Here is a 26635-nt window from a genome sequence, read left to right as displayed (position 1 = left end):
AAAAGGTTTGCCATAGATTAATTTTAGCAGTTTTTATAGTTTGTTTTAGTGCTTTTTCTTTATCTTTATATTGCTGGAAGTAGATAGAATTTTTGGTGCGTTTATATTTATTTAAGGCCCTTTTTTGTCTTTATGAGCTATAGTACACTGTTTAGTCCACCATGGTACAGGGTTTTTCTTTTGGATATTAGTTGTCTTTGGTATGCATCGGTTAGCTGCTTCTATAATTGTGTCTGTTATGTTATCATAATACATGTCAATACTTGGGCTTTCTAAGTTATCTGGATTCACTCTAGCTAGTAATAACTGGAATTGGTCCCAGTCTACCTGTTGGTACCTTCATTTAGGTGGGGTTTCGTTAGGAATGTGTTGAGTTTTTGTTTGAATATTGATTGTGATGGGAAAATGGTCACTTCCTAACGTATCTTCCTGATCCACCCACCAATTTGTGATTTGAGCCAATTTTGGGGTAGTGATGGTTAGGTCTATGGCTGAGAGAGTGCCATCCTCAGGGTTTAATCTAGTGTTCGACCCGTCATTTAAGATGACCAGATTGTTCTCAGTTATCCATTTTTCAACCATTTTTCCTCTTTGATCTTTCTTTTTACCTCCCCATAATTCACTGTGTGCGTTGAAGTCGCCACAGATCATTAGATTGTTATTGTTGTTATTAGTGATTGCCTTTAGTGAGATTGGGTTGGTAGGGCAGAAGGTACCCCCTGGGTCGTATGCATTTATTATTTGAATGTTTGTGGTTCCTATATTTATCATTACTGACATTATTTCGATGCTATTATTGATGTTTAGGTTAGGGGGTACTTCTATTACTTCATAGTAGATTAGTGTATCTATTTAAAAAAATGCTAGTCCACCCCCTTTCTGCCCCATCGGTCTGTTTTTAAAGATTCCCTGGGTATAGCCTTGTAGTTTGGGCAGGCGTTTGTGTTCTTGTGTTATAAGGGTTTCCTGTAGGCAGATTACGTCTGGTTTTATGGCCGTATTATTCAGTTTGTTCTGCAGTTTTTAAAGATTCCTCTGCAGTTCCATTGCCAGATGGTGATTTTATTATTTTTTGTACTATTCATTTCTGACGTTGTCTTTATCTGTTAGTCTTGTGGTCCAATCAGCTAGTATGGTGAAAATGGTTTTGAGGGTTCTGATTATGCTACTGAGATCTTGCATTATGGTTCGTGTTGTTAGGTTCATTACTTTCTGTATTAATTCTGTGTTGGGGTGTGTGTTAGATTTGGGGATGTTTGGGGTGACAGTGTTGTTTGTATCTGGAGTGTTATCAGGGTGGTCATGGTTTGTTACAATGTGGGTTGTAGTTTTTGGTTTTTTTGTTTCCTGATTCGAGTGTATGTTTTGTGGTGCAATGTCTTCCCTTCTGATTCTGCGTGGAGAGTTTTGGTGCTCATCGATTGTTTCAGAGGTAGATTTTGGTGTGTTGGGGTTGTTTTTACAAATAATGTTTTTGGCAGAATGGTAGGTGAGGTGTTTTTCGTTCATTAAGTCCACTATGTCTCGGGTATCTCCGGATGCTTCCGCCAAGCAGTGAGTGTGCAGAGGGCAGCACAGTAGATGTTGAACATGAAAAGAAGGTTATCAACTCGAAGAAAATCACATCTTAGTTACAGTAATATCATTGAATATCGCTCATTTACGTAACAAAATGGCGAAATAGTGTTAGTGAGTTGATTTAGCTTAGCTGCTGTTCCTGGTTGTGTTATTTTCCGTCATTTAAGAACAAAATATTCAGTACCGTCAAACTGGAAACATTGGGGAATACCCTTTTGTACCGTGTGCAGTAGTATTGGCATTGCAGACAATACGGAAGTTGTTTCCCTGAACTGCAGCCATCAATGGCTGTCCAGGGCGGGTGGCACGATTTACCCAAATATACCCAAATACACCCAAATACTGCCCAAATATACCCAAATACTGCCCAAATACACCCAAATACTGCCCAAATATACCCAAATACGGCCCAAATACTGTCTAAAGACAAGCAACTGATACATTTACTACTAAACAAATTAATTCAATTCATTGTCAAGTTAAGTTCTGGGTCAAAAATGAATAGTTTAAATGACTAAAGCAATTAGAGATTCGTTGTACGAAACGTTTCGTACATCTCCAATTACCATTTGCTCGGAAATTATCGACATAGTCCGGGACGACATATATATGTCTCTAATTTGCATACTTAATACTTAGATATCTATATTCTACAATAATGTTAATTTTTATTTGTGGACACACCTTCAACATTTAGATATAATTAGCTATTGGCCTCGAGTGTGTCCCCCCCCCCCATGGCTCTTTGTTCGAAACATTCAAAGACTTACGTGTTCCTGTTCCAACTCTCTGATATTTTTGTGTTGTTTTTTCTTAAAATTTTTCGCTATGTATATGCTATAATGTTTTGTCTGCTATATAGTTTCTGTGCCTGGACTGGCCTTTGTGTGGTCAAATTTTTTCTTTTATTTACTTGATGTTTATTTCTGCTAAAAATATAGACTCTGACCACACACACACACACACACACACACACACACACATATATATATATATATATATATATATATATATATATATATATATATATATATATATATATATATATATATATATATATGTGCAAAAATTGTTACATTTGGCTTAAATCCTTGGATGCATGCTGAATTGGATTTTTTCTTAGCATTTTTCTATATACTATGCATATAGAAAAATACCCAGGAAAAAATCCAATTCAGCACCAATGTTGATATAGTTAACGAATATATTTATAACTTGGTGTCTGATCGTTTCCAACTGATTCTTTGACTTTACTGTCTCATTACTGTCTCATTTCCATGTTATATTTATATACCAAATCAGAGCCACATGTTCAAATAAATTTCTTTTGAACCAAACTAAATTGCGCGTGATGACGATCAATTCCGACTGTTTACTGATATAAAACGAATCAAATAATTATGTCATCTAATGAACAAAATGCACAAATAAAAAACCGCACTATTACATACATGCAAATTAGAACATATTAGACAATTCTTATTGTTTTCTTTTTCATGCAATTATTGAGTAATGGCCTCTTGGTACAAGTTGAATAACAGAAATATAACTAGGCCCTTGGGTGGGAATTAATTATAAATATTAGAAAATGTGAACAATAACAGGTAAGTTGTCGGCAATCGCATAAAATGAAATGAAAGGAATTACCGAACAGGATCAGCAAACGCAAGTGCTTCTTGTCGAGGATTACAAAAGAAAAAAAAAAAAAAGGCCAATAAAGGTGATCAAGCGGCAAGCTCTCATTTACTCAATTAATATTTGTTCACCAGCAAGCTGCTAAAATCAGCCTCGAATTGTTTTTGACTTCATATTGTGTACTGACAATTGCCGGCATGTTTTCTTTGGAAATAGGACGAGTTTCAAGTTTTGTATTTTTTATCATTAATAAACTGCATGACCATCTGTAAGAAACATTATTGTTAGTTACAAGCAGTCAAATACAAGGTATATAATCATTAAGTTTCATCACCTCCTCTCTCATTCGAAACAAAGCTTAAATACTGCACATTTCTTGTTTTCTTTATTCTGAATTGGTGATCTGTAAGTGAATCATGGCTAATTTCAATAAAAAACGCGGAGCCAGGTTTCCATGTAGTGGATGCAGATCAAATTGTTCAAGTGACTGTGTTAAATGTTCATTGTGTAAGAACTGGTATCATAACAAATGCCAAGAAATTTCAGACGATGAATTGAAAATGTGGGGAAATATTGATCTGGAATACGTGTGCGTTTCGTGTCGTACATTGGATGGTAATAAGTTTGACTACCTGATGGCCATGCATCGTCTGCAGAATGTAAGTATCAGCATTTACTTTAAATTTGTAATAATTAAATTACTTAGGTTAGAACACGCAAAGACAACTTTCTTTTCGCAATGCATTTTTTGTATAGATCCCTAATTATGTGTGTAATTATCATGCAAAATCATGGATTATCATCCGATTAAATGACCATTTTATCTTAGAAAAATGCAGCCTTTGCACAATTTTATTAACTTAATTTGTCTAATATTTCTATTTCTTTATATTAAACTAAATGTGTGATATACTTATGATACAACCTGATCACATGACATTGCAAATCAATCGCACCAGCTGAAGTTTATAGCATGATGAAATGTACAGTCTTCACATCAGATGAGGCATAAATTCATTCACATGTGTATATTGTTATAGTACTTTCTGTGATAATACTGTTTTAAAATTATTATAATACCATACTGTTATATTGCCCATTTTTTTTTCAATGTCTATTGCCACTCACCGTTGTATTAAGTTAGTGTTATTATTTAAAAAGCGTCTTTTGTCAAACAAAAATTGGATAGTATTGTACTGGACTACTTTCTATAGTATATTTTGTTAAGAATTTGCTACACATTTGTCTACCCGGGACTAGGTACCTGGGCCCTGCTTTTTATGTTCAACAATTTTGAATTTAATACCTATCGGTTTTACATGCATGAAAGTGCTAAAGGTTTCCCAATTCATATTAATTTAGCTATTAATACATGAATCCACAATTTGAGATGTGTAGTATACAGAGATGACAAATGAATAAATTGATACAGAATATCAAAACTCTTTTAATACATGCATATAAACAAAAAGAAAAGTAAAAGAGATTAAAATCTCTTTAATTTTTTTCCTTTACAATTTATACATAGAACTAACATGAAAAAAGATAAAGAGATAAAAAGATATAATAGATTTAGTTTAATTTTCTTTCTTTTTTTTTTTGCATCTAAATATGACACATATACAATATATATACAAATCAGTACACAAATGTGCGATGCTAGTCCCAGGAGTTTTAGTCAAGATCGTTGATTTCCAACGAGTATATTGGTTTGGGTTTCTTGCAAGACGATTTTGACGAACAACAACAGGGGACCACTATAAATTTTATATATTTGTTGTAAATCATTTTAGCTGTCTTTGTAGCGCCGCAATGGTAATTGATGTAACGCGTGTATACTTGGCTACTTGTGGTTGTAACACGCGATAACACGTGTGAATCGGATTACAGCAGCACTTCACTACCCTAAAGGCATGTTCGATATGGGTTGTGAACAACCACCGATGTGGTAAATTTGATAGCAATTGATAAGTTTCTAATCACTTTAAAGCCATCTATGCCAAAAAATACTTGTACAGATGCAAAATAAAAATGTTTGTATTTATTATTCATTTTCGTTTGCGAATTTAAATATTTTTATATACAGGCTACGTTCATCAAACCATGCCGTTTTGTGATGGTACCACGTATTTCTAGGCTAAAACTATAGATGTGAAGCGGAGATTTCAAGCTATACAACAGTCTATAATATGTGTAGGTATCTTATTGAGTACCTCTTTATTTGTCTGTCCGTGCGCATAACGCCATCTCATAGAACGCTATCGATATTCATATCCTTGATACATGCGTCTACCCATGCCATTTTGGGATGATACAACATATCTCGATGCTATTCGCGTTTCATGCATATTACTAATGTCTGAACAAACTCAAAATCTGCATTAAGTCCAGTATTTATCGACTATTTTAATGCGGTTTTCTTTTCTCTCTAGGCGGCGGCATCAAAGAACATAGATAATCTAAAGGAGGCTGTTCAGCGAGAGCTAATGTTCAAAGTGAAATTACAAATTCCAGAAGAGCCAACGTCTTATTTGCCAGACGTTGATCCAGTCGCTGCTGAGGTGATGGAGAATTACGTCGACCACATAAATGGAATCCCCCTGACGACAAGCACTGATGGAGACTGCCTCTTCAATGCCATCTCAATCTTGCTTTGTGGTAACGAAACCATGTCAGTGAAACTAAGGTACCACACGTGTATAAAACTTCTTACAAGCGGGGAACAATACATGCTGCATCCACAGAGACCTCAAATACAACTGCTTTCTAGCAGTTACGCACAGTCTTGTCTGGACTCTGCCGTCATCGGAAAATTCTCCAATGCGTAGACAATTATAGCTTTGGCAGATGCTGTTAACATGAAAATAAGAGTGATATACCCATACGCCTACAAAACTTTGAACACCGAATTCAAACCATCTGGAATTTTCGAGAACAGACGGCAGCTAGCAATCCTTTGGTACAAGAGTGGAGATGTACCAACACCAGGACCGGGAAAGTGGTACGCCGTCAATCACTTCGCAGCTGTTATTCATGCGGTATATATGACAGCATATCCATCAACGGTTGACAATACTGTTGAACATGGTATTAGCCACAAACGCAGAATTTCATCTTCCAGTTCAATGTCATCTACAGGGAGTCTACACCCCAAAAGGTGTTGCTCTAATGTATCATTAATATCACCTGAAGGTGAAATTTCGTCATCGAACAACTTAGATAATCTTCAAGATTTAACTGATGCGGACAGTGATAGTGAAGCAGATATATCTTTTACCAAAGAAAAAGAACAGTCCCTTGCCATTGTACCACTGAGTATTGAGCGCCAACAAGTTAAGGAAAATCCAGGAAACAGGTTCTTAGAAAATGACGAACTATTTAAAACGCTTTTAAGTGAAGATGCGCCAGCAGAAAGAGTACCTTTGGGACACAAAAGCAATGTTCACGTTGTAGTGAGGCATCAACAGAATGAAGGGGGAAAACGGAACGACTTTCTCGATGACTGTGGGCCATGGGACTCTAACTCGGGCACCACTGTAAACCAGGTATTCGTTGTAACTAAGGAAAACAAATTAAAAAACATTTTCAAGAAAAATGGTCAGTTTTGCCTGAAAAAGATCGTGGGGAAAAATATAACATATGTTTCAATTGAACCTCAACCCACAGATATATTAACACTTCATCGCTACTACACTAAGCTAAAAGACGATGAGAGCTACAGGAAGAGAGTTACTACTGTAACTGAATCACCCGAATGGCTTAGCCATTTAAAAACCCTCGCGGTGATTGAGTATTTAGGTGTAAAGAAATCAAATTCAAATCATCCGCATGGAAACTCAAAAAGTGGTGAATCGTACACAAGAACTGATCCACGTATCCTCCAAATGGCATACGAAAAGTGGGGAGGAAGAAGGCGACCGAAGTGGTAAGCAAGATGGCTGATGATGACAGTTTCATGGCCCCTAAATCAGGTCGCCAACTCCAGGATAAAATCTACAGAGAAAACACAAAGAAAATACCTCTGAGGGTGCCTGGAAACAATATTGCGGACGAGATATTGACAATAATCGGAGAGCTACACGACAACCCTTTCGTCCAGGTTGTTACTATTACGAAAGGCAAACAACCAATTATAATTATGTACACTGACGATCAAATATTAGACTTTAAAAAAAAACTGTTTGGGGGAGGAAGGCAGTGTGATCGGCATCGACAGAACGTTTAATTTTGGCAAAGTGTTTGTAACAACAATGTGTTATAAAAACAGAAGCATCGTTAGCAGAAAATCTATGCAATATCCAATTTTTCTAGGACCTCTTTGTCTTCACTGGGATGGTGAGCAGCGTACTTATCACCATTTTTTTTCCCCATGTTAGACAAAAACTAGACTCACAAAATTTGACATTTGGTACAGATGATGAGAAAGCGTTACGAAATTCTTTAACAAACAATTTTCCCAAAGCAAATTATCTGCTGTGTACAAAACATCTGAAAGATAACATTAGGCATTTTCTTCAAAAAACTGGTTCTAATGAAAAAGAGAGGGAGAAGATTATAAATATAATCTTCAGTGAAGACAAAGACGGATTAGTTTTTAGTATAGACAACCTCGAGTTTTCAAAGCGAGAAGACAACCTCTCTGTCTATTTCGATAAATATCCGAGATTTAAAACTTACTATGAAACACATTTCAAAGGTAAAATTTTAAAACATGTTTACCAACCATTAAAAGCAAATATCATTTCTAAGTTATGGACCAGTAACAATGCAGAGTCACTAAACAATCGCTTAAAACAAGCCACTGATTGGAAACAGCTAAAGCTCCCAGAACTTGTAGACAGATTATTTTCCGTTACAAAAACGCAGATCATAGACCTACGTCGAGCTTTGTATGGTGCTGGCAACTACAGGCTTTTTGGTCAGTCTTTTTCGTTTCTTTTGGACAAACAAGCCTGGCACTCAAAGAGTGTAACGGAGAAAGAAAAAATTTTCAAGAAATTTCTTGCTGCTCCGATCGCCACAGTAGCTGAGTCCAGCTATGTCCATTGATCAGATGGAACATACAAGTGCAAGCGACCGAAACAAACTGCTGGACGAAAACCGGGACAACGGAAAAGACCAAGAGCTGAACGGGCAACAGATATTATGCACCGTTAATAAACATTTTGTAACATGCACATGTACATAATTAATGCATTGTGAAATAAATTATATAAGGTTGTAACGGCTTTTATTGCTAATTGTATGACAGATCATCTGTATTTAGGAAATAACTGCTATTTTAATGTATTTTCGCCACTTTAATAAAAGATAAAACATAACATTATTTAAATTCTAATTTGACTTTACACTTACACCCGTATATGAATGTAGTCACCTTTACAGCGTCAAAAGTTATCAAAAAGGCGCAGTACAGTATTGTGCCTTTCACAATACAGTTGCTTATCCGTTGCGACAGAGAACTCGAAAGAACCAAGGTTGATGTCATTAATTCAGCCGATGACTGTCAATTATCAGATAATTATTTAAATTGTGGGAGATTGCATAAAATAGAACGAAACAAACTGCCGAACGAACTAGCGGCGGAAAATACAACTTGAATTGACGCGAATAAAGAAATAATTATCAGGCCTATGAAAATAAAGACGGAAGTTGTTAGATAGAATAGAAACATCCGAGTACATTTAGGTATATTTATATATATTTGAGAGCATTTTGATGGTATCGGCATGTTTTAGTAGCATTTAAATATATATTTTTGGGAGGTCTTCAGAAGTATTTGGTTATATATATATATATATATATATATATATATATATATATATATATATATATATATATAATATAATATATATATATAGTATATATCTTTTCTAAGAGAAATAAACAGCAAATTACCAAAAGTCAAATTTGACCACACAATAGCTAATTGTATATAAATGTCGAAGGTGTAATCCAGAACTTAACTTTGTGATGAATTTAAGATCTCTTTAGTTGTACATGTATCACGTGCTTGTTTCGGGACAGTATTTGGGTGTATTTGGGCAGTATTTGGGTATATTTGGGCAGTATTTGGGTGTATTTGGGTAAATCGTGCCGCCGGTCCAGGGCCTAAACAGGCGGTATCGTCATTTTGCGTTTCACTTCTTGTTTATAATTATTAAGTTCAATTCGTTTTAATTCGTATATTATTATTTATATCAACAAATATGTCAATGTACATACATAGAGGATCTCAGATGGGTAATGATTTAATATTGAATTTATGAAACGAGTGAAATGATGTCCAACTTTTGCGTGCCTATAGAAAGATAATTTTGGAATCGCGTTACATAATAAAAGTTATTTTACGGCATAAACGTGCTGCGGTTGGTTAAGGTTCTTTCACTTTGGAGACCGGTTTATGAACAGAGGTGATTAATTTATTTACTCCTATATGTTAACATTTAAACGGTAACCTCTTGTATATAGGGCGTTTTCCACGTTACAGGTACACCCTCACCCCTTTCTACACGCACACTATCAGTTGACATATTCAGTTTTATTTGTTATTCTTGTTCTTGTTAGGGGTTTAACACCATTATTCAGCACATGATAATCCATACATGATGTATTGAGTCCATGTGGGGGTAAATGGGCCATATTTAGAGACACATGGATTTCTTTTCCACAGTTCCCTCTTGGCAGTCAATTCGAAAAAAATGGCCGGCAAAATGATAGTAGTAATAACAAATACAAAAAGTTACAGTAGGCGGGATAATGAAATTTTCCCATGATTGCAGCCAATCAGTAAAAGGAATACTGCACAAGAATTTTACGGACTTATGTTAACAAGTTATAATATCAAAACTATTAAACTGCATAAGTTATAGGTAAAGTGTACCAGTGATGCAATAAATGATTTTATGGGTCAAGGTAATTGCAAGGCAAGCAGAGAGTAACATGCAGTATGTATCTTCTCCAAAGGAAACATCACTTAAAAAGATGCAAAAGCGCCTGCACAAAATTACAACTAGCTCAATAAACAAATCTTGTTTTACACTCTTAATGAAGAAATTCCTAAAGGTTGTTGACAGTTGGTGAGCTTCTTTTGTAATTCAACCGATCACTTGGAAATTATCACATCATTGAGTGATATATTAAGTATTAGAGATTTCATGACAGATCACTTCATTTTTTGAAAACTGGTTTCAGAGGAACCTTAAAATTGGGGTTGTTTTATGGATCTAACAGCAGCATATGACATGGTCTGGCATGCAGGGCTGTTTTTGAAAATTTTCAGAGTTTTGCCATGCTGGATAGTTGAGACTATTGAACTGTTCCTTCGCAACAGGCACTTGAGAGTGCACATCAGAGAGAGCTGCAGCTCGTGGAGGCATCAGACTAATGGACTCCCACAAGGGTCTGTTCTTTCTACAAGTTTGTTCAATATCCATATTAACGACTTACCTGTAACACAGTCGCACACGTTCATGTATGCATATGACATTGATCTCTGGACCCAAAGTCACTGATTTGCTGAGCTTGAGGGGGTACTGAACAAGGATCTGGACGATATGATCGACTTCTTCAAGAAATGGCGCCTGCAGGCCTGCTCATCGCAAAGACAGTCTTCAGCTTCTTTGACCTTAACAATGCAGATGCGAACCGTGAGCTTTGCATCCTCCTCAATGGGCAGCAAATAAAACATGACCCGACACCAACATACCTGGGTGTGACTCTGGACAAATCAATGACATTGTACAACCACCTGAAGAAATCTTCAGCAAAAATTAGCACTCGAAACAACCTACTGCACCAACTGGCTGGCGCTAGTGCTCAGACACTCAAGACATCAGCACTGGCCCTCTATTATTTGACAGCTGAGTATTGCCCTCCTGTCTTTTTTTTTTTTTTTTTTTTTTTTTTTTTTATTAACCCCGTAATAGGTTGACCAATGGGTCGGGGAACCATCCCAGGGTCACCTTACAATCAAACATTTCTGGTTATCAGATAATCTAGGGATAATAAATATAATCTACAGAGAAAGTAAAAAAGAAAACACATGCACACACACACACACATGCATATACACATGCATATGGCACACAGTCTAGGTGACATGGCCTTTGTGATATTACAATATTTTGTTCCTGTTTACCATCAAGTCAGAGACAAGTTAAATGTTCATTGTTGAGGTCCATTTTTGAAGAAATTGGTCCTCTTTTTTATTTATCTTAGCAGTGTATTTTTCAATGTTCTTATGCATTGCAACTATTTGCTTAAATGCAAAAATAGAAGGATTTTTCATATTGAATCTGCAAGTATAAATATAATATTTTGCCAAAATAAGCAGAAAATTACCCAAACTGTCCAGTTGTTCACTTCCTAAAAATGTTTCTTTTTTGGACAGATGTACAATATTTGGGCAAAAAGGTGCAAAAACTTCAATAAAACGGTACCAAAACTGTGAAGTAATACTGCAGTCATAAAAGAGATGCTCAATACTTTCAGTTTCACTCTTACAGAAAGTACATTTGTTATCATCAAATACGTTAATTCTTTTAAGAAAATCATTAGTAGCGATTATTCTATGGATTAATTTAAAGTTAAAAGAGATCAACTTGGTACCCTTGGTACAGCATTTTGCCTGGCTATATATATCAGACCACTCCTCACTACTTATATTTTTATTAAATACTTGCATCCAAGCTTCTTGCTTTGCAGTGTGTTGCCTTTTAGTTTCCTGTAAAAGATCTTTGTAAACAAACTTGAGTGAATCTTGTTTTCGCAAGTTCGTTATTTTATCCTCCTGCTTATCAAAATTATTATGTACTAGGTGTTTTTTTATGGCATCTTTCCATGCTTTTGGAATTCTGGATATTAAGGAGAAGTATTTCAAGAAATCATCGCTTCCAGTTTTTTGTTTTATTATCTCAAAAGGTATTAAATTACCGTGATCATCTACTAGATCATTCAGAATTTCAAAACCAGCTTCTGTCCAGGATTTGTATTGATAAATCATTTTAGGGGGGACAAAATTTAAAATACTTATAGATAGATACTCGTTAGGACTTTGCGGTTCTTCTTTCCATTTAGATACTGCCAAAATTACATCTCTCCAAAAACTGTTTTTAATGAACTTACTAAATTCTTCTAATTTCCTTCTCCCTAAATTCCAAATATCCTTTTTATTTCTGAGTATAGTTGTATTGCCACGTTCCATCTTCCTTTTCCAGCAATCTTTTAACCCATCTTATCTTAGTATACCTAATGAATGAAAATATGTGTATCATATTTAGTCCTCCCTCGTTTTCTGGGGAAACTAGTATATCACGTTTTATTCTCTCTACTTTTCCACCCCATACAAATTTAAATAACGTGCGATTTAGTTCTGCTTCAACTTTTGCTGATGGGTTAGGAAGTGCTGAAAAAAGATGTATGAATATGGGCAGAACAAGAGTCTTTACAACAATTACTTTACCAACTATTGACAGATGTCTTTGACTCCAGCTTGCCAGTATTCGTTTTGCCTTTGTTAGTTTCTTCATATAATTAATTTCCACCATCTGTTGTAAATCTGGAGAAAATTCTATGCCAAGGAGTGTAAAGTTCGAAGAGGACCAAATTAGGCCCATTTCGGGACATATTCTTTCATTAGAAAATTTCCTGTTTCCAATCCAAATAGCTTTTGTTTTTGTTATGTTACATTTAAGTCCCGATAATAGAGAGAAACCTTGCAAGATATTCATAGTTGCTTCAAGAGAAAAACTACATCCATCAAGAAGAATAAAAGCGTCATCAGCATAGCCATACTGACCCAATTTATATTCACTGGCGTCAAAGATTACTCCCCGTACATCCACGTTTTGCTTTAAAGTTATAGCTAAAATCTCAACCCCAATGATAAACAAATAAGGTGCAAGGGGATCTCCTTGATGACATCCTCTTTCAAGTCTAAAAAAAGATGACATATGTCCATTATTTATAACACAACTATTAGAGTCATTGCAAAACAGTTTAAACCACTTACAAACGGAATCACCAAAATTAAAAGATTGTAGAGCTTCTTCCACAAAGATCCAGTTAATTGAGTCAAAGGCTTTTTCGAAATCTATTAACAATAATAAACCATATCTGTTTTCATTCTCAAGCTGGTCCATGATATCATATAATAGTCTGGTGTTTTCTCCAATGAATCTACCCTTCATATATCCTTTCTGAGTATCGCTGATTATTGATGGAAGAACCTTTTTAACCCTAGCTGCAATTGCTCCCGAAGCAATCTTATGATCAGTATTTAAAAGTGATATAGGTCTCCAGTTTTTAAAATATCTTCTGTCTTTTTCCTCCTTTGGTAGACATGTGATGACTCCTTGAGTCTGAAAATCTGAAAGTTTTCCTACATTATATCCGTAATTTATTGATCTACATATAAATCCCCCCAGAGACTTTCAAAAGAATTCATAGAACTCTACAGTGAATCCATCCGAGCCAGGACTTTTTCCATTTTCCATCCGTTTTAGAGATATACCGAATTCATTAATTGTAAGCAGACCCTCGCATGATTCTCTTTCCTCTCGACTAAGTTTAATATTGTGATTAAAAAATCTATTTCGAGTTTCTTGAGTAGCCTCGTCATCAAGCTGAGCAATTCTACTTTTGAACAATTCCATATAAAACTGTTTTTGTGCTTCTAAAATATCTATTTGGTCAGATATATTTGTCCCATCATCTAAAATAATTTCCTTTATTGTCTTATTAACATAGTTTCTTTTTTCAAGATTTAAAAAGTACTTTGTGCTTTTTTCCCCAAATTCATACCATCTAGCTTTAGATCTTAATATAACACCTTCTATGTATTTTTTCCTAGATTCCTCTAATTCTGCTTTTTTTCTCTCTAAATTTTCCAGAATTTCCCCATTTATGTTATTTGACAGTCCCCCCTGAATTTCTATTATTTCCTGCTCAATTTTCTTTAATTTTTCCCGTTTCTCTTTTGATTTCCTAATAGAATAACTTGGCCTGATCATCCCACACTAAGTTAATTGATGTCCAGCTCAACACCACAATGTGCATACTCTCTGGCAGCAACCATAATTGCCAGGAAGCAACCACAAAAGTGTTGGCTAAGGTCTATGACAGTGAGAAACTTCCACTGTACATGGGCATCATCTCACATCCAGCAGCCCGCATGACTTTGAGATGCCCGATCTGGTTAGGTCTGTTGCCGGAGGATATGACAGCTATTTCAGCATGTAGTGTTGAGTGGTCTTCAACAGATGTTGTAAACCGCTCCCTCTACGCTGAGCCATCTGTCTGCCCACCTTGCTTCAACCTTCCACGTCATCTGTGGGCCACACTCATAGCTGCCAACCCTCCAGGCTCGCAATTAGTGAAAATAGGGATAAAAATTAGTGAATTTTGATGTGAATTCATAAACTGATCTTCGAGTCCGGGAGTATTTATCAGAACAAATGTTAGCATGGTCTCCAGTTGATGAAGGTAAATTGTGTTCAACAAGAAAACTCACAATGTTTCAGCGTTAGTATCTTGCAGGTCTTCTGTTGAAGACTTAAAATATTCCAGAGCTTAAATCTGCTGCGAGTTCTTAATTTTTCCAACCTCCATGTGCTTTTTGCTACCAATGTGCTTCCTCACATCGTCTCTGCCACCATGCACAATGCTAAAAGTTGTGGTACTCTGCGTGTAAAAAGCATGATCTATATCAGTGTTTGATGGCTGAATGCAAGGCCAATTTTTGGTATATACCAAACTAAACTTCACTTATTGTGCAATACTTTTCTTTTTCCTTGGTGGTGAAGACATTTTCAAGATGCGATGCCGAATGGTAATTCAAATCAGTGTTTGTGGTGCGTGCATGGAGCAAAATTCCGGTTAGGCCCCAGTTTCTCTCAGAAGCATTTGTAAAACTATTAGCTTTTACATATATATTAAATGCGCTAAAATGCTTTCTACCAGGCCAAATGTACCAATCAGCTATAGTTCCACTAATATCGCAACCAGCAGTACCAGTCCGTTTCAGCAACTGCCGATATCATGACTAACGCTTAACGGGAAATCGATTATTTTATTAAAGATTTAAAAGTAATTGAAAATTGGGGAATTCATGATTTTTTTGCATGTGGCGTGAATCTGTAAATCGCCAAAAATGTGAGGGTTGGCAGCTATGCACACTGAATTGCTTTCGGACAGGACAGGGTTGTTGTGTAGTCAACCTTGTCCGATGGGGCCAGGCCACAAACTCTTCCTGTTGCTGTGGAGCTCTTCAGACCATGTCACACATTGTGGACAACTGTCCACTGACAAAGTTCTCCGGTGTGGACTGCAGGCTCTGCACATTGCTAATGATGACATCGTTAAATTGCTGAGCATGCACTGCACATGATAATAATAATTGTGTAATTAAGGATCAGAATTTGTGATCACAATTAAAGTCATATGGCAAAATAAATATGAGGATAAACAGTAATATACAACACACACACACACACACACACGCATATATATATATATATATATATATATATATATATATATATATATATATATATATATATATATATATAGTTAATAATTGTTTTTTTCTAAAGTCGATTTTGCCAAAATAATTTTTTTGCAAAGTCTACTTGTAAAAACTTGGCTACATTTAAAATTTTTAATATTTGTAGGTAAGTTTGATTTGTTTTGTGAAACAGAATTTGACACTTGCTAGTATCACCATGTTGAAGTGTCTAAGTGTTGAATGTTCTGGCATTACTCACAAATTATTTGAGATTTATATTTTGTCGTTCTAGCTTTTAATTAAAAAATATCCTAATATACTTTTATCCTGTTAAACTTCCAGATTTAATTAATGATACATAGATTAAAGAAAGCCTTGGTCTTAAGAAAAACAAAATACTGTGAATTATAATTTTTGTCATCACTAGAAGTATAGTGTTCATAGTCTATCATTATGTCCATTGAAGGTTGTTTTAATAAATTCAGTGAATTTGATATGAATTTAAAGAATTATTTCTTATTACATGTACAAGCTTTATTGAAATTTTTGGTAAATTCCGTATGACATGTGAATGGTTTAGCAAAATTGTACTCTGCAATGTCCTTCATTTCGATAGAGTAGCTTCCATAGCAATACAGGGTGACTTTGAAGCTTCCTGGGGTAGAACCTTTTGAGCTTATCTGTCCTATAGAAAATAAATAAATTTCATAAACAGTCGAGTGACTTATCCACCGTTTGAGATTTGCTTTTGTATTTCTTTGCAGGTGTGATGCTTGCACATTAATTGACTTGAGATTTGCTTTTGTTTTTCTTTGCAGGTGTGATGCTTGCACATTAATTGACTTGCTCATGACTTCATCTTGTCAGGTTAGGCTGCCTGATTCAAACAGAGACAATGTAGCTGGTCCTACTTTTCATTGGATGTAAAGGGTTAATGTTTAAAACTTGCAACTGGAAGATATGTATGTAAGTAAATTTCTAAGCAAGAAGACTTTCACAGTTTTGTGTTACCCATGTCCATGCAGACACACACACATACACACAATGTTTTGACCCATGACATCTAGTTTCTGTCACAATGCTACCATACTCTGTATGTGATAAAAGGAATATCAATAAAAGGAAGAAGTCTTTCACAGTATGCAAGTTTAATATGTGTTTTATTATAATTACCGATGCAATTCATTACCTGTATTCCTGATGGCATTTTGCAAATATTGTAACTTGAAGGTGCACTTTAGGTTTATGTCTTTAGATTAAATAGATTTAGTCCGTTAATCTTTTAAAATCAGTTTAAACTCAGCTTTATAACTGGAGTTAATCATTGTATACAGTTTTTCAGTTTGCATTATTTACTGAGAAAAATATTGACTCTCATTTACAAAGAGTTGGTCATCATATCTGTATAGACCTTAAAACTTTCTTATATTTTTCATAGGTGCTCATCTAATACTTTTGTTTACAGTAGGTAAACACACAGAAAACTCCCATTTACTTTCTTTCCTTCTGTGTTTTGTTGCAGGTGAGGTTATTTGATGCTTGATTCAAATGTTAAGTCCTTAAACAGGTTATTGACCATGTGATATCCTTTGATATGCCTCAGGTTACATAAGTAAGTATGTGTACATCATCTTTACTGTATGATGGTAAATTGCTTTTTATCTCACTGATGATGAATGCCTCAAATGGCAAGATATAGTGGTCACAGTATCCATTCATTAGTTAGATGTCTGTCTCTCTGTTACTGTCTATCTTGTGTCCAAGTTTTGTTAAATTGACTCGAACATTTTTCTCTCTAGTTTGTATGCAAAAATCCTCATTAAAGATAACTCAAAACATTATCAGATATCAAGAACCATCATATGGGAGTGTTGCTCGTACATCACAGCTCAGGGTTACAGGGAGTTATATTCATGTAGGCATAGCACACATCCTGTCAGCCAGGGAGGCATAGCACACATGGTGTAAGTCAGGGACATATTCATAAAGTGATACCACACATGCTATCTTGGACATATTCCTGTAGGCACAGCACACATGCTGTCAGCCAGGGACATATTCATGTAGACATTGCACACATCCTGTCAGTCAGGGACATATTCAGGTAGGCATAGCACACATGCAGTCAGTCAGTGACATATTCATGTAGGTATAGCACACATGCTGTCAGTCAGGGACATATTCATGTAGGCATAGCACACATGCTGTCAGTCAGGGACATATTCAGGTAGGCATAGCACACATGCTGTCAGTCAGGGACATATTCATTGTAGGCATAGCACACATGCTGTCAGTCAGGGACATATTCATGTAGGTATAGCACACATGCTGTCAGTCAGGGACATATTCATGTAGGCATAGCACACATGCTGTCAGTCAGTGACATATTCATGTAGGTATAGCACACATGCTGTCAGTCAGGGACATATTCATGTAGGCATAGCACACATGCTGTCAGTCAGGGACATATTCAGGTAGGCATAGCACACATGCTGTCAGTCAGGGACATATTCAGGTAGGCATAGCACACATGCAGTCAGTCAGGGACATATTCATGTAGGCACAGCACACATGCTGTCAGTCAGGGACATATTCATGTAGGCATAGCACACATGCTGTCAGTCAGGGACATATTCAGGTAGGCATAGCACACATGCAGTCAGTCAGGGACATATTCATGTAGGCACAGCACACATGCTGTCAGTCAGGGACATATTCATGTAGGCATAGCACACATGCTGTCAGTCAGGGACATATTCATTGTAGGCATAGCACACATGCTGTCAGTCAGTGGCATATTCATGTAGACTTTGCACACATCCTGTCAGCCAGGGAGGCATATCACACATGATGTAAGTCAGGGACATATTCATGTAGGCATACCACACATGCTATCTTGGACATATTCCTGTAGGCACAGCACACATGCAGTCAGCCAGGGACATATTCATGTAGACATTGCACACATGCAGTCAGCCAGGGACATATTCATGTAGACATTGCACACATCCTGTCAGTCAGGGACATATTCAGGTAGGCATAGCACACATGCTGTCAGTCAGGGACATATTCGTGTAGGCACAGCACACATGCAGTCAGTCAGGGACATATTCATGTAGGCATAGCACACATGCAGTCAGTCAGGGACATATTCATGTAGGCATAGCACACATGCTGTCAGTCAGTGATATATTCGTGTAGGCATAGCACACATGCAGTCAGTGACATATGTAGGCATAGCACACATGCAGTCAGTCAGGGACATATTCATGTAGGCATAGCACACATGCAGTCAGTGACATATTCATGTAGGTATAGCACACATGCAGTCAGTCAGGGACATGTTCATGTAGGCATAGCACACATGCAGTCAGTCAGGGACATATTCATGTAGGCATAGCACACATGCTGTCAGTCAGTGACATATTCATGTAGGTATAGCACACATGCTGTCAGTGACATATTCATGTAGGCATAGCACACATGCTGTCAGTCAGGGACATATTCATGTAGGCATAGCACACATGCTGTCAGTCAGGGACATATTCGTGTAGGCATAGCACACATGCAGTCAGTAACATATTCATGTAGGCATAGCACACATGCTGTCAGTCAGGGACATATTCATGTAGGCACAGCACACATGCAGTCAGTCAGGGACATATTCATGTAGGCATAGCACACATGCATTCAGTGACATTCATGTAGGTATAGCACACATGCAGTCAGTCAGGGACATATTCATGTAGGCATAGCACACATGCAGTCAGTTGGGGACATATTCATGTAGGCATAGCACACATGCAGTCAGTCAGGGACATATTCATGTAGGCATAGCACACATGCTGTCAGTCAGTGACATATTCGTGTAGGCATAGCACACATGTTGTCAGTCAGTGACATATTCATGTAGGCATAGCACACATGCAGTCAGTCAGGGACATATTCATGTAGGCATAGCACACATGCTGTCAGTCAGTGACATATTCGTGTAGGCATAGCACACATGCAGTCAGTGACATATTCATGTAGGTATAGCACACATGCAGTCAGTCAGGGACATATTCATGTAGGCATAGCACACATGCAGTCAGTCAGGGACATATTCATGTAGGCATAGCACACATGCAGTCAGTCAGGGACATATTCATGTAGGCATAGCACACATGCAGTCAGTCAGTGACATATTCATGTAGGCATAGCACACATGCAGTCAGTCAGGGACATATTCATGTAGGCATAGCACACATGCAGTCAGTCAGGGACATATTCATGTAGGCATAGCACACATGCAGTCAGTTGGGGACATATTCATGTAGGCATAGCACACATGCAGTCAGTCAGGGACATATTCATGTAGGCATAGCACACATGCAGTCAGTCAGGGACATATTCATGTAGGCATAGCACACATGCAGTCAGTTGGGGACATATTCATGTAGGCATAGCACACATGCTGTCAGTCAGTGACATATTCGTGTAGGCATAGCACACATGCTGTCAGTGACATATTCGTGTAGGCATAGCACACATGCTGTCAGTCAGTGACATATTCATGTAGGCATAGCACACATGCAGTCAGTCAGGGACATATTCATGTAGGCACAGCACACATGCTGTCAATCGGGGACATATTCATGTAGGCATAGCACACATGCTGTCAGTCAGTGACGTATTCATGTAGGCATAGCACACATGCTGTCAGTCAGTGACATATTCATGTAGACATTGCACACATCCTGTCAGCCAGGGAGGCAAAGCACACATGGTGTAAGTCGGGGACATATTCATAAAGTGATACCACACATGCTATCTTTGACATATTCATGTAGGCATAGCACACATGCAGTCAGTCAGGGACATATTCCTGTTAGCACAGCACACATGCTGTCAGTCAGGAACATCTTCATGTAGGCATAGCACACATACTGTCAGTCAGGGACATATTCCTGTAGACATAGTACACATCCTGTCAGTCAGAGACATCTTCCTGTATACATAGTACACATCCTGTCAGTCAGGGACATCTTCCTGTAGACGTAGTACACATCCTGTCAGTCAGAGACATCTTCCTGTATACATAGTACACATCCTGTCAGTCAGGGACATCTTCCTGTATACATAGTACACATCCTGTCAGTCAGGGACATCTTCCTGTAGACATAGTACACATCCTGTCATCAGGCAGGGACATATTCCTGTAGACGTAGTACACATCCTGTCATCAGGCAGGGACATATTCATGTAGGCATAGCACACATGCTGTCAATCAGGGACATATTGATAGAACACATGCATCACAGGCCATTATATGTAGCTTACAATATCATCAACAGGCCTTTATTGACAACTCTGTCAGAGAATGAGGACCATCTCTCAAGAGGAGTACCTAAATGATTAATTCGACTAAAAGGTCACAGAGAGAAATTGTTTACAGAAATATTAAGTGTTTAAAGGTTTTTGATTGGCATCTCTTATGTGTCAATAAAAAAATTATATGTTACAAGTTGTCAGCTTGGTATAAAGAACATGTGATCTAGGAATATAGGGCCAAATGTGAAAGGTCAACATTACAGTGATAGAAAATAACCCAAATGCCTGGTGCAGATTTTATCTTGTTTATTTGGGAAGCACAGTGGCCTCTTATTTCAGTATAAGCAGGCAATGACCATTTCATCCTTAATACAATTCTCGTATGAAGTAACAGGAAGGAGTTTTTCCTGATATTTCCGTATATGGACCATTATTCATTGGATCTTAAATTCGATTTGTGTTTTGTGCTTTATGAAAACAGAAACAATAATAATAATAATAATAATAATAATAATAACTTTATTTAAAGTAGGTGACACAATTGCATGGAATTAATTCACGTTGTTGATTTTTATTATATGCATATTTACATTCAAAGTACTTGTAAATAGTTACACACACACACACACACGTCATTCATAAAAGGCTATATTTATAGATAAAAATAACAAACAGAATGTTTAAATGAATATGTTCCAAGAAGGTACACTGTGTGTATGTACAGTACAACTAGGTAGTGAGACAAATGTGAATTCATGAAATGGGATTATATAGTGTCAAGGCTGCACACATTATCATCCAGCATTTTTAAAATAGAATTTGTACTTAAGATTGGATGGATCATCAACACAGTGTCAGTTGTAATAAGTAATCAATATTGTCATCTAGTATCATCAGAAAATGACGTTCTTGTTTTACATATTTACAATGTATCAGCTTAAATTTTCATACATAATAAATCTAGGAATTGTTTGTTCTTATACACACATTTATACCTCAACTGGACAATACTAACACCTAGCAAAATTTTATGTTTTCATAATAGACTAACAACATTAAGAGTATGAAATATCTTGTCTATTTACAAACAAATCAGGGTTGGCAGATAGATATGATGATGAACAATTTGTCAAAACTATGCACATTTCTGTTTTATTTACTTAAGCATAATTCACTTCTGCCTGACTTGAACTCAGAAAGAAGATATATCAACATCTGACTACTTTTCATTTCAGAACCTCTACAGCCATGTGTACACCATGCAGGTTTGATGATAAAGAGTACACGAATTGGATCAAATGTAGCCGAGTTCTTATCCTTTTCAAAGAAGGTCTCCATGATTTCATCAAAACAGAGGTTACAAACTTTCATGCACACATCCAGCAAAAAATTGCCAACCTCCCATGTGGATCATCTGCTGGGAGTCAGTGTACCTCCTGTACATGGAAGAGTATTAAATACAGTGGGGGCCAGCATGGAGGATGGTATATCAACTGCCAGAACAAGATCTGTGACAGATGGCTGTCTCAGATTCTATTGGAACATAATGACCCACAAAATCGAAGCATTAACTGGAAAAATGCTGATATCAGCAGGTGGCCAACAGATGGATATGAAGTGGCAAAAGTTTACATGCCCAAAGGCCAAGACAAAACAAAGAACCTGCCAGATGATTTTGATGCCCCTGCAGTACTGTCACTTTTAAAGTATTGTGCATGGTTCACCCAAAAAATACAAACCACCAGTATTCTCTCTGATGTAAGTTAAAATACTATTCCCTGAATTTGGCCTGACCCAGTCATATATTTAGCATTAGTAATATTAAATCTTTATTTTGAAAAAGAATTATTTTTGTTAAAAATATCTTTTACTTGGCCTGATTCACTGTCTATAATCAGTTTTAACAGTGTAAATAATAATGACAATTTATTGAAATATTTGGAAGAAAATGTATGGAACCCATCCACACATTCCTCCTGCATATGGCCAGTGTGTTATATTGACCAGTATATTTCCCCGTTTTATAAAAAGTAACATTCATCATACTAGTATCTGAACCATTATTAATGTTTGTTTTAATAAATTCATCTCTTCAAAGCAGATGAGATGAAATCATACTCAGTCTGCAATAGAATGTTATTACCCATGTACATATGATTTAATCTGATTGGATGTCAGTTGATGTCAGGCCAGTGATACAGAGTGCATCCTGGACAATAAATGACCGTCTGAAGGGAAAGATCTGACTGCATGCATCTGTTAACACCAATAATAATGCCTTGGATGTTTTACCATCTGTATATATACTATAGTAAATGGAAAAAGGAAAGTTGGTGAGAGGCTGTACCTTGAATTGTTCTACACCCTAATCTTAATAGAAGGTCACTGTAATCTATATCTTATACTTCACTGACTTTGGTTATATTTTGTGTTCAACTAATCAGCTTGAATCATTAAAGTATGTGGTTGTATACATTTATTTAGTACCTACAAGAAAAGTCACTGTGAACTATACTTCACTGGTTTAGGTTAATATTTTATGTTTAACTCATGACTGCATAAATTATGTTGTTTGCATGCACTGCTCTCTCTAGGATCATGAAACATGGCAGAGGGAAACATCTTGCTGACCCCTGACCTCTGTTCTCAAATTTCAGTAGTAGGTCACTATGGCCCATATTATATGCTTAATTGACTTTCGTTAAATTTTATGTTGGATGTTCATTTGTTAGGCATTGTTCTTGAATCATAGAATTGATAATGATATGCATGTCTGTTAGTACTAAACCCTTAGAACAGAAAAAGATCGTCGCAACTAATAATTCATCTTATACTGGCAAAGTTTTTATATATATGACATAAGGTGAAGAATATTATGATGTCCACAAAACTATATGTTATTAAGTTGGAATTTTGTACAATAAATGGATATGTCCACAGTTTACAGTTGCCAGACTTTGTTGATATCCTGCAATTGGGGTAAGACAATAATCTTAATTCATGCTTAATGTCAATGTCATTGTGACTTGAGAAGAAAAAATGATTTTGTCAAATAACTTGAGTTATCCACCATCTACAGTTAGCAAACTTTCTTGATGGTTTGCATTTGGTGCAAGGAAGAATCCTTTGTAAGTTCAGTTAAAAAGGTCAAAGTCATGCTGAATTTTTTTTATTTCTGCACAATATTTTTCTCAGTTGTCTACAGTTAACAAACTTTGTGGATAGGTTGTACTTGAGGTAGTGAAGAAATCAATTTATATTGGAGTCAAAGGTCAAAGTCACAGTATCATTGTCATAAAGACTGAAAATTGTTTTTATACAATAACATCTTTTCTACATCACATACCTCAACAAAACAAAGTGGATAACTTGCAGTTTGAGTCAGGAAGAAGCATATTGACTTTGGGTTAATGGTCAAAGATCAAAATACATATTTGGCTGAAGGAAGAAAAATTGTTTCTGAACAGTAATTTCTTAAAACTTAATATTATTAATTTATGTAATCATTAAATACACTCTGGTTTGTCTTTCAGTTGATTGACATTAGGAATGATGTAATGCACTCTGGTGACCTCAGAGTTACAGACAGCAAGATGAACAGTTGCATTGACAAAATGATTCAGCTTACGTCTGAACTAAACATACGTGGAGATGTTTGTACAGAATTACAGATGGTAATTCTTATGATGTTTTGAATGCAGGATGATTTCTTCTTGTTGCCTTTTGTAGAGTAACTTACAGGGAGTATGCTTATGGTATTGATGAATTTAATGACATGGGGTTTAATCAGTATTAAAAAGAAATTTCTTTGTGCCTTACAAGCAGTGCATCCCCTAGGGGTGAAATAATGAGAGTAAAAAAATCCCCTTGTTGTTCGAATTGTGGGTCAGACTGAGTAAAATACAAACTTTGGCTCAAAACTGGGGGTCAAATTAAAAGTTTGGGGATCCCTGAAGTGGAAATGAGGGTAAAGGGTAACACTGCTTACAAGTCCAAGGTCCATCCAGAGGACAGGTTTTAATGACAACATAATATTTCCTATGTATTCCTTTTTCCAAGTATTGTTTTTCACTTTTCATACGGATCGTTGCCTATATGTCTAATCCAGTTGGCTATCTGTAATCTCAATCAAGTAGCCAGTTGATGAACTCAAAATGAGTATTTGTGTACCTGCATAACCAGCATCTATCTTTGGTCCCTAGTCTTTAACAGACAAGTGTGTGAACCAGAATGTCTGCTATCTATTTGTTCTGGTTGGATTGGTGTAAAATTGTTTTCATTTGTGACACATTAATGTCTACCCATACATTAAACACTGAGCTTTAAATAGATAGGGAAAAGTCCAGTAACTGATGACAATATAGCAACAGTCCACTTTAAATTTGATATACAAATAAATAACCAATCAGTTTTAAAGTTCATTATAATGAAAAGAAAATCTTTCCACAACAATAAAATGTACATTTGTACAGCTATTTGGTTTTGAATAAAAATTTCTCACTCTTGTAAGAAGAGTATTGAGGGGAGGAAATCTTGCTGGAATAAATTTATAAAGAATTTCTTATGAGAATTAGACCCGCACTCCTGGGCATGCCTTTTACTTGATGCATCTTGGATTTGAATTTAATTTTTATTAATAGCCCACTTTGGTGGGTTAAAATATGCTTTATGTAACTAAAGGTCCTAGATGACTCATAGCTCCCTGTCCTTGGGCTTTTTCCATTTGGTCTTTATCATTTAGGTCTTTGGCTAATGAAGATCAATTCCAGGGGTATCTCTGATGGGTCACAATGATATACTTAATGTTTCCATTGATTCATTTATGTATGTGGGATTTTCCCCTTTTGTTGTGTCAGTAGCATGTACAGAAGCAAAATTCTTGCCATACATTTATTAAGGGAACATCGAAAAGGAACGTTAGAGTCCCTCGATCATTCATCTTGATGGCTGCTTATAAGATATATAAAAAAGTTATTGAAGTAAAATAATTACTAGGGGTTTAACCTAATGACATCACAGACTATTGGTATAATTAATAAATAAAATTCATATTTCTTAAATAAAAAGTGTAGACTGATTAATATTAATCTGAAATTACTTCTCTGTAGATAGTTTCCTTTTTTATTGAAAAATGTTAATTTCTGAAATCTTTTTCTACATCCTCCATGTTTTTATTCAAAAATATGTAGAGATCTTTGCCTTTATATCATTAAAGTTCAGAAAAATTAATTACTACTTTTTTGTTGAAGGTTGACAAAATGGAGTTATGCTGGAAAATATTATGGAGTTTACATGTGACTTAGATTTTGTATCCAGCACATATTTTTAGTATTGCTTATCTGTTGCTATTGCCCACAGTGAGAAGTAGTAGGTGAATCTATAGACACTGTCACTTGTCTTGTATTCAGCTACTATGTAATTAATACATCTTTTCTAAATGTGATCAGTGGATATGAATGTTGGGGACACTTTATTTGTTGGGTTATGGAAATGTAAGTTTTCCTGAGCAGTTAAATAATTTGACAAAATTTTGGTTGTATGAACCTAGGGGTCATACTACCAGACAAAGTGGGTGACTGAGTTGCCTAAAAATGTAAACTTTGC

At 36.2% G+C, this 26635-nt stretch overlaps 1 protein-coding gene across 3 annotated transcripts in view; it reads left to right on the top strand.

Annotated features, from left to right (window-relative positions):
* Positions 1-1570: 1570 nt before the first annotated feature.
* Positions 1571-26635, top strand: part of LOC149782036 (uncharacterized) — a 54768-nt gene continuing 29703 nt past the window's right edge. For 2 of the 3 annotated variants that reach the window (XR_016414205.1, XM_089933445.1), the window contains exons 1-5: positions 1571-1689; positions 16537-16684; positions 17241-17330; positions 22267-22789; positions 24565-24705. Coding sequence is in view for 2 of the 3 variants with exons in the window: in XM_089933445.1 (XP_089789571.1) it covers positions 22280-22789; positions 24565-24705 (651 nt within the window). In the remaining variant the exon portion in view is untranslated. Of the gene's footprint in view, positions 1690-9315; positions 9336-16536; positions 16685-17240; positions 17331-22266; positions 22790-24564; positions 24706-26635 lie in introns of those variants that run through there. The other variant, XM_089933446.1, reaches the window with a different exon arrangement.

This window comes from Sinohyriopsis cumingii, chromosome 15 (assembly GCF_028554795.1).
Source record: "Sinohyriopsis cumingii isolate HCF-2022 chromosome 15, ASM2855479v2, whole genome shotgun sequence".
NCBI classification, from domain to species: domain Eukaryota; kingdom Metazoa; phylum Mollusca; class Bivalvia; order Unionida; family Unionidae; genus Sinohyriopsis; species Sinohyriopsis cumingii.
The sequence above is the reverse complement of the archived record's forward strand: the minus strand, read 5'-3'. Positions and strand labels throughout refer to the sequence as shown.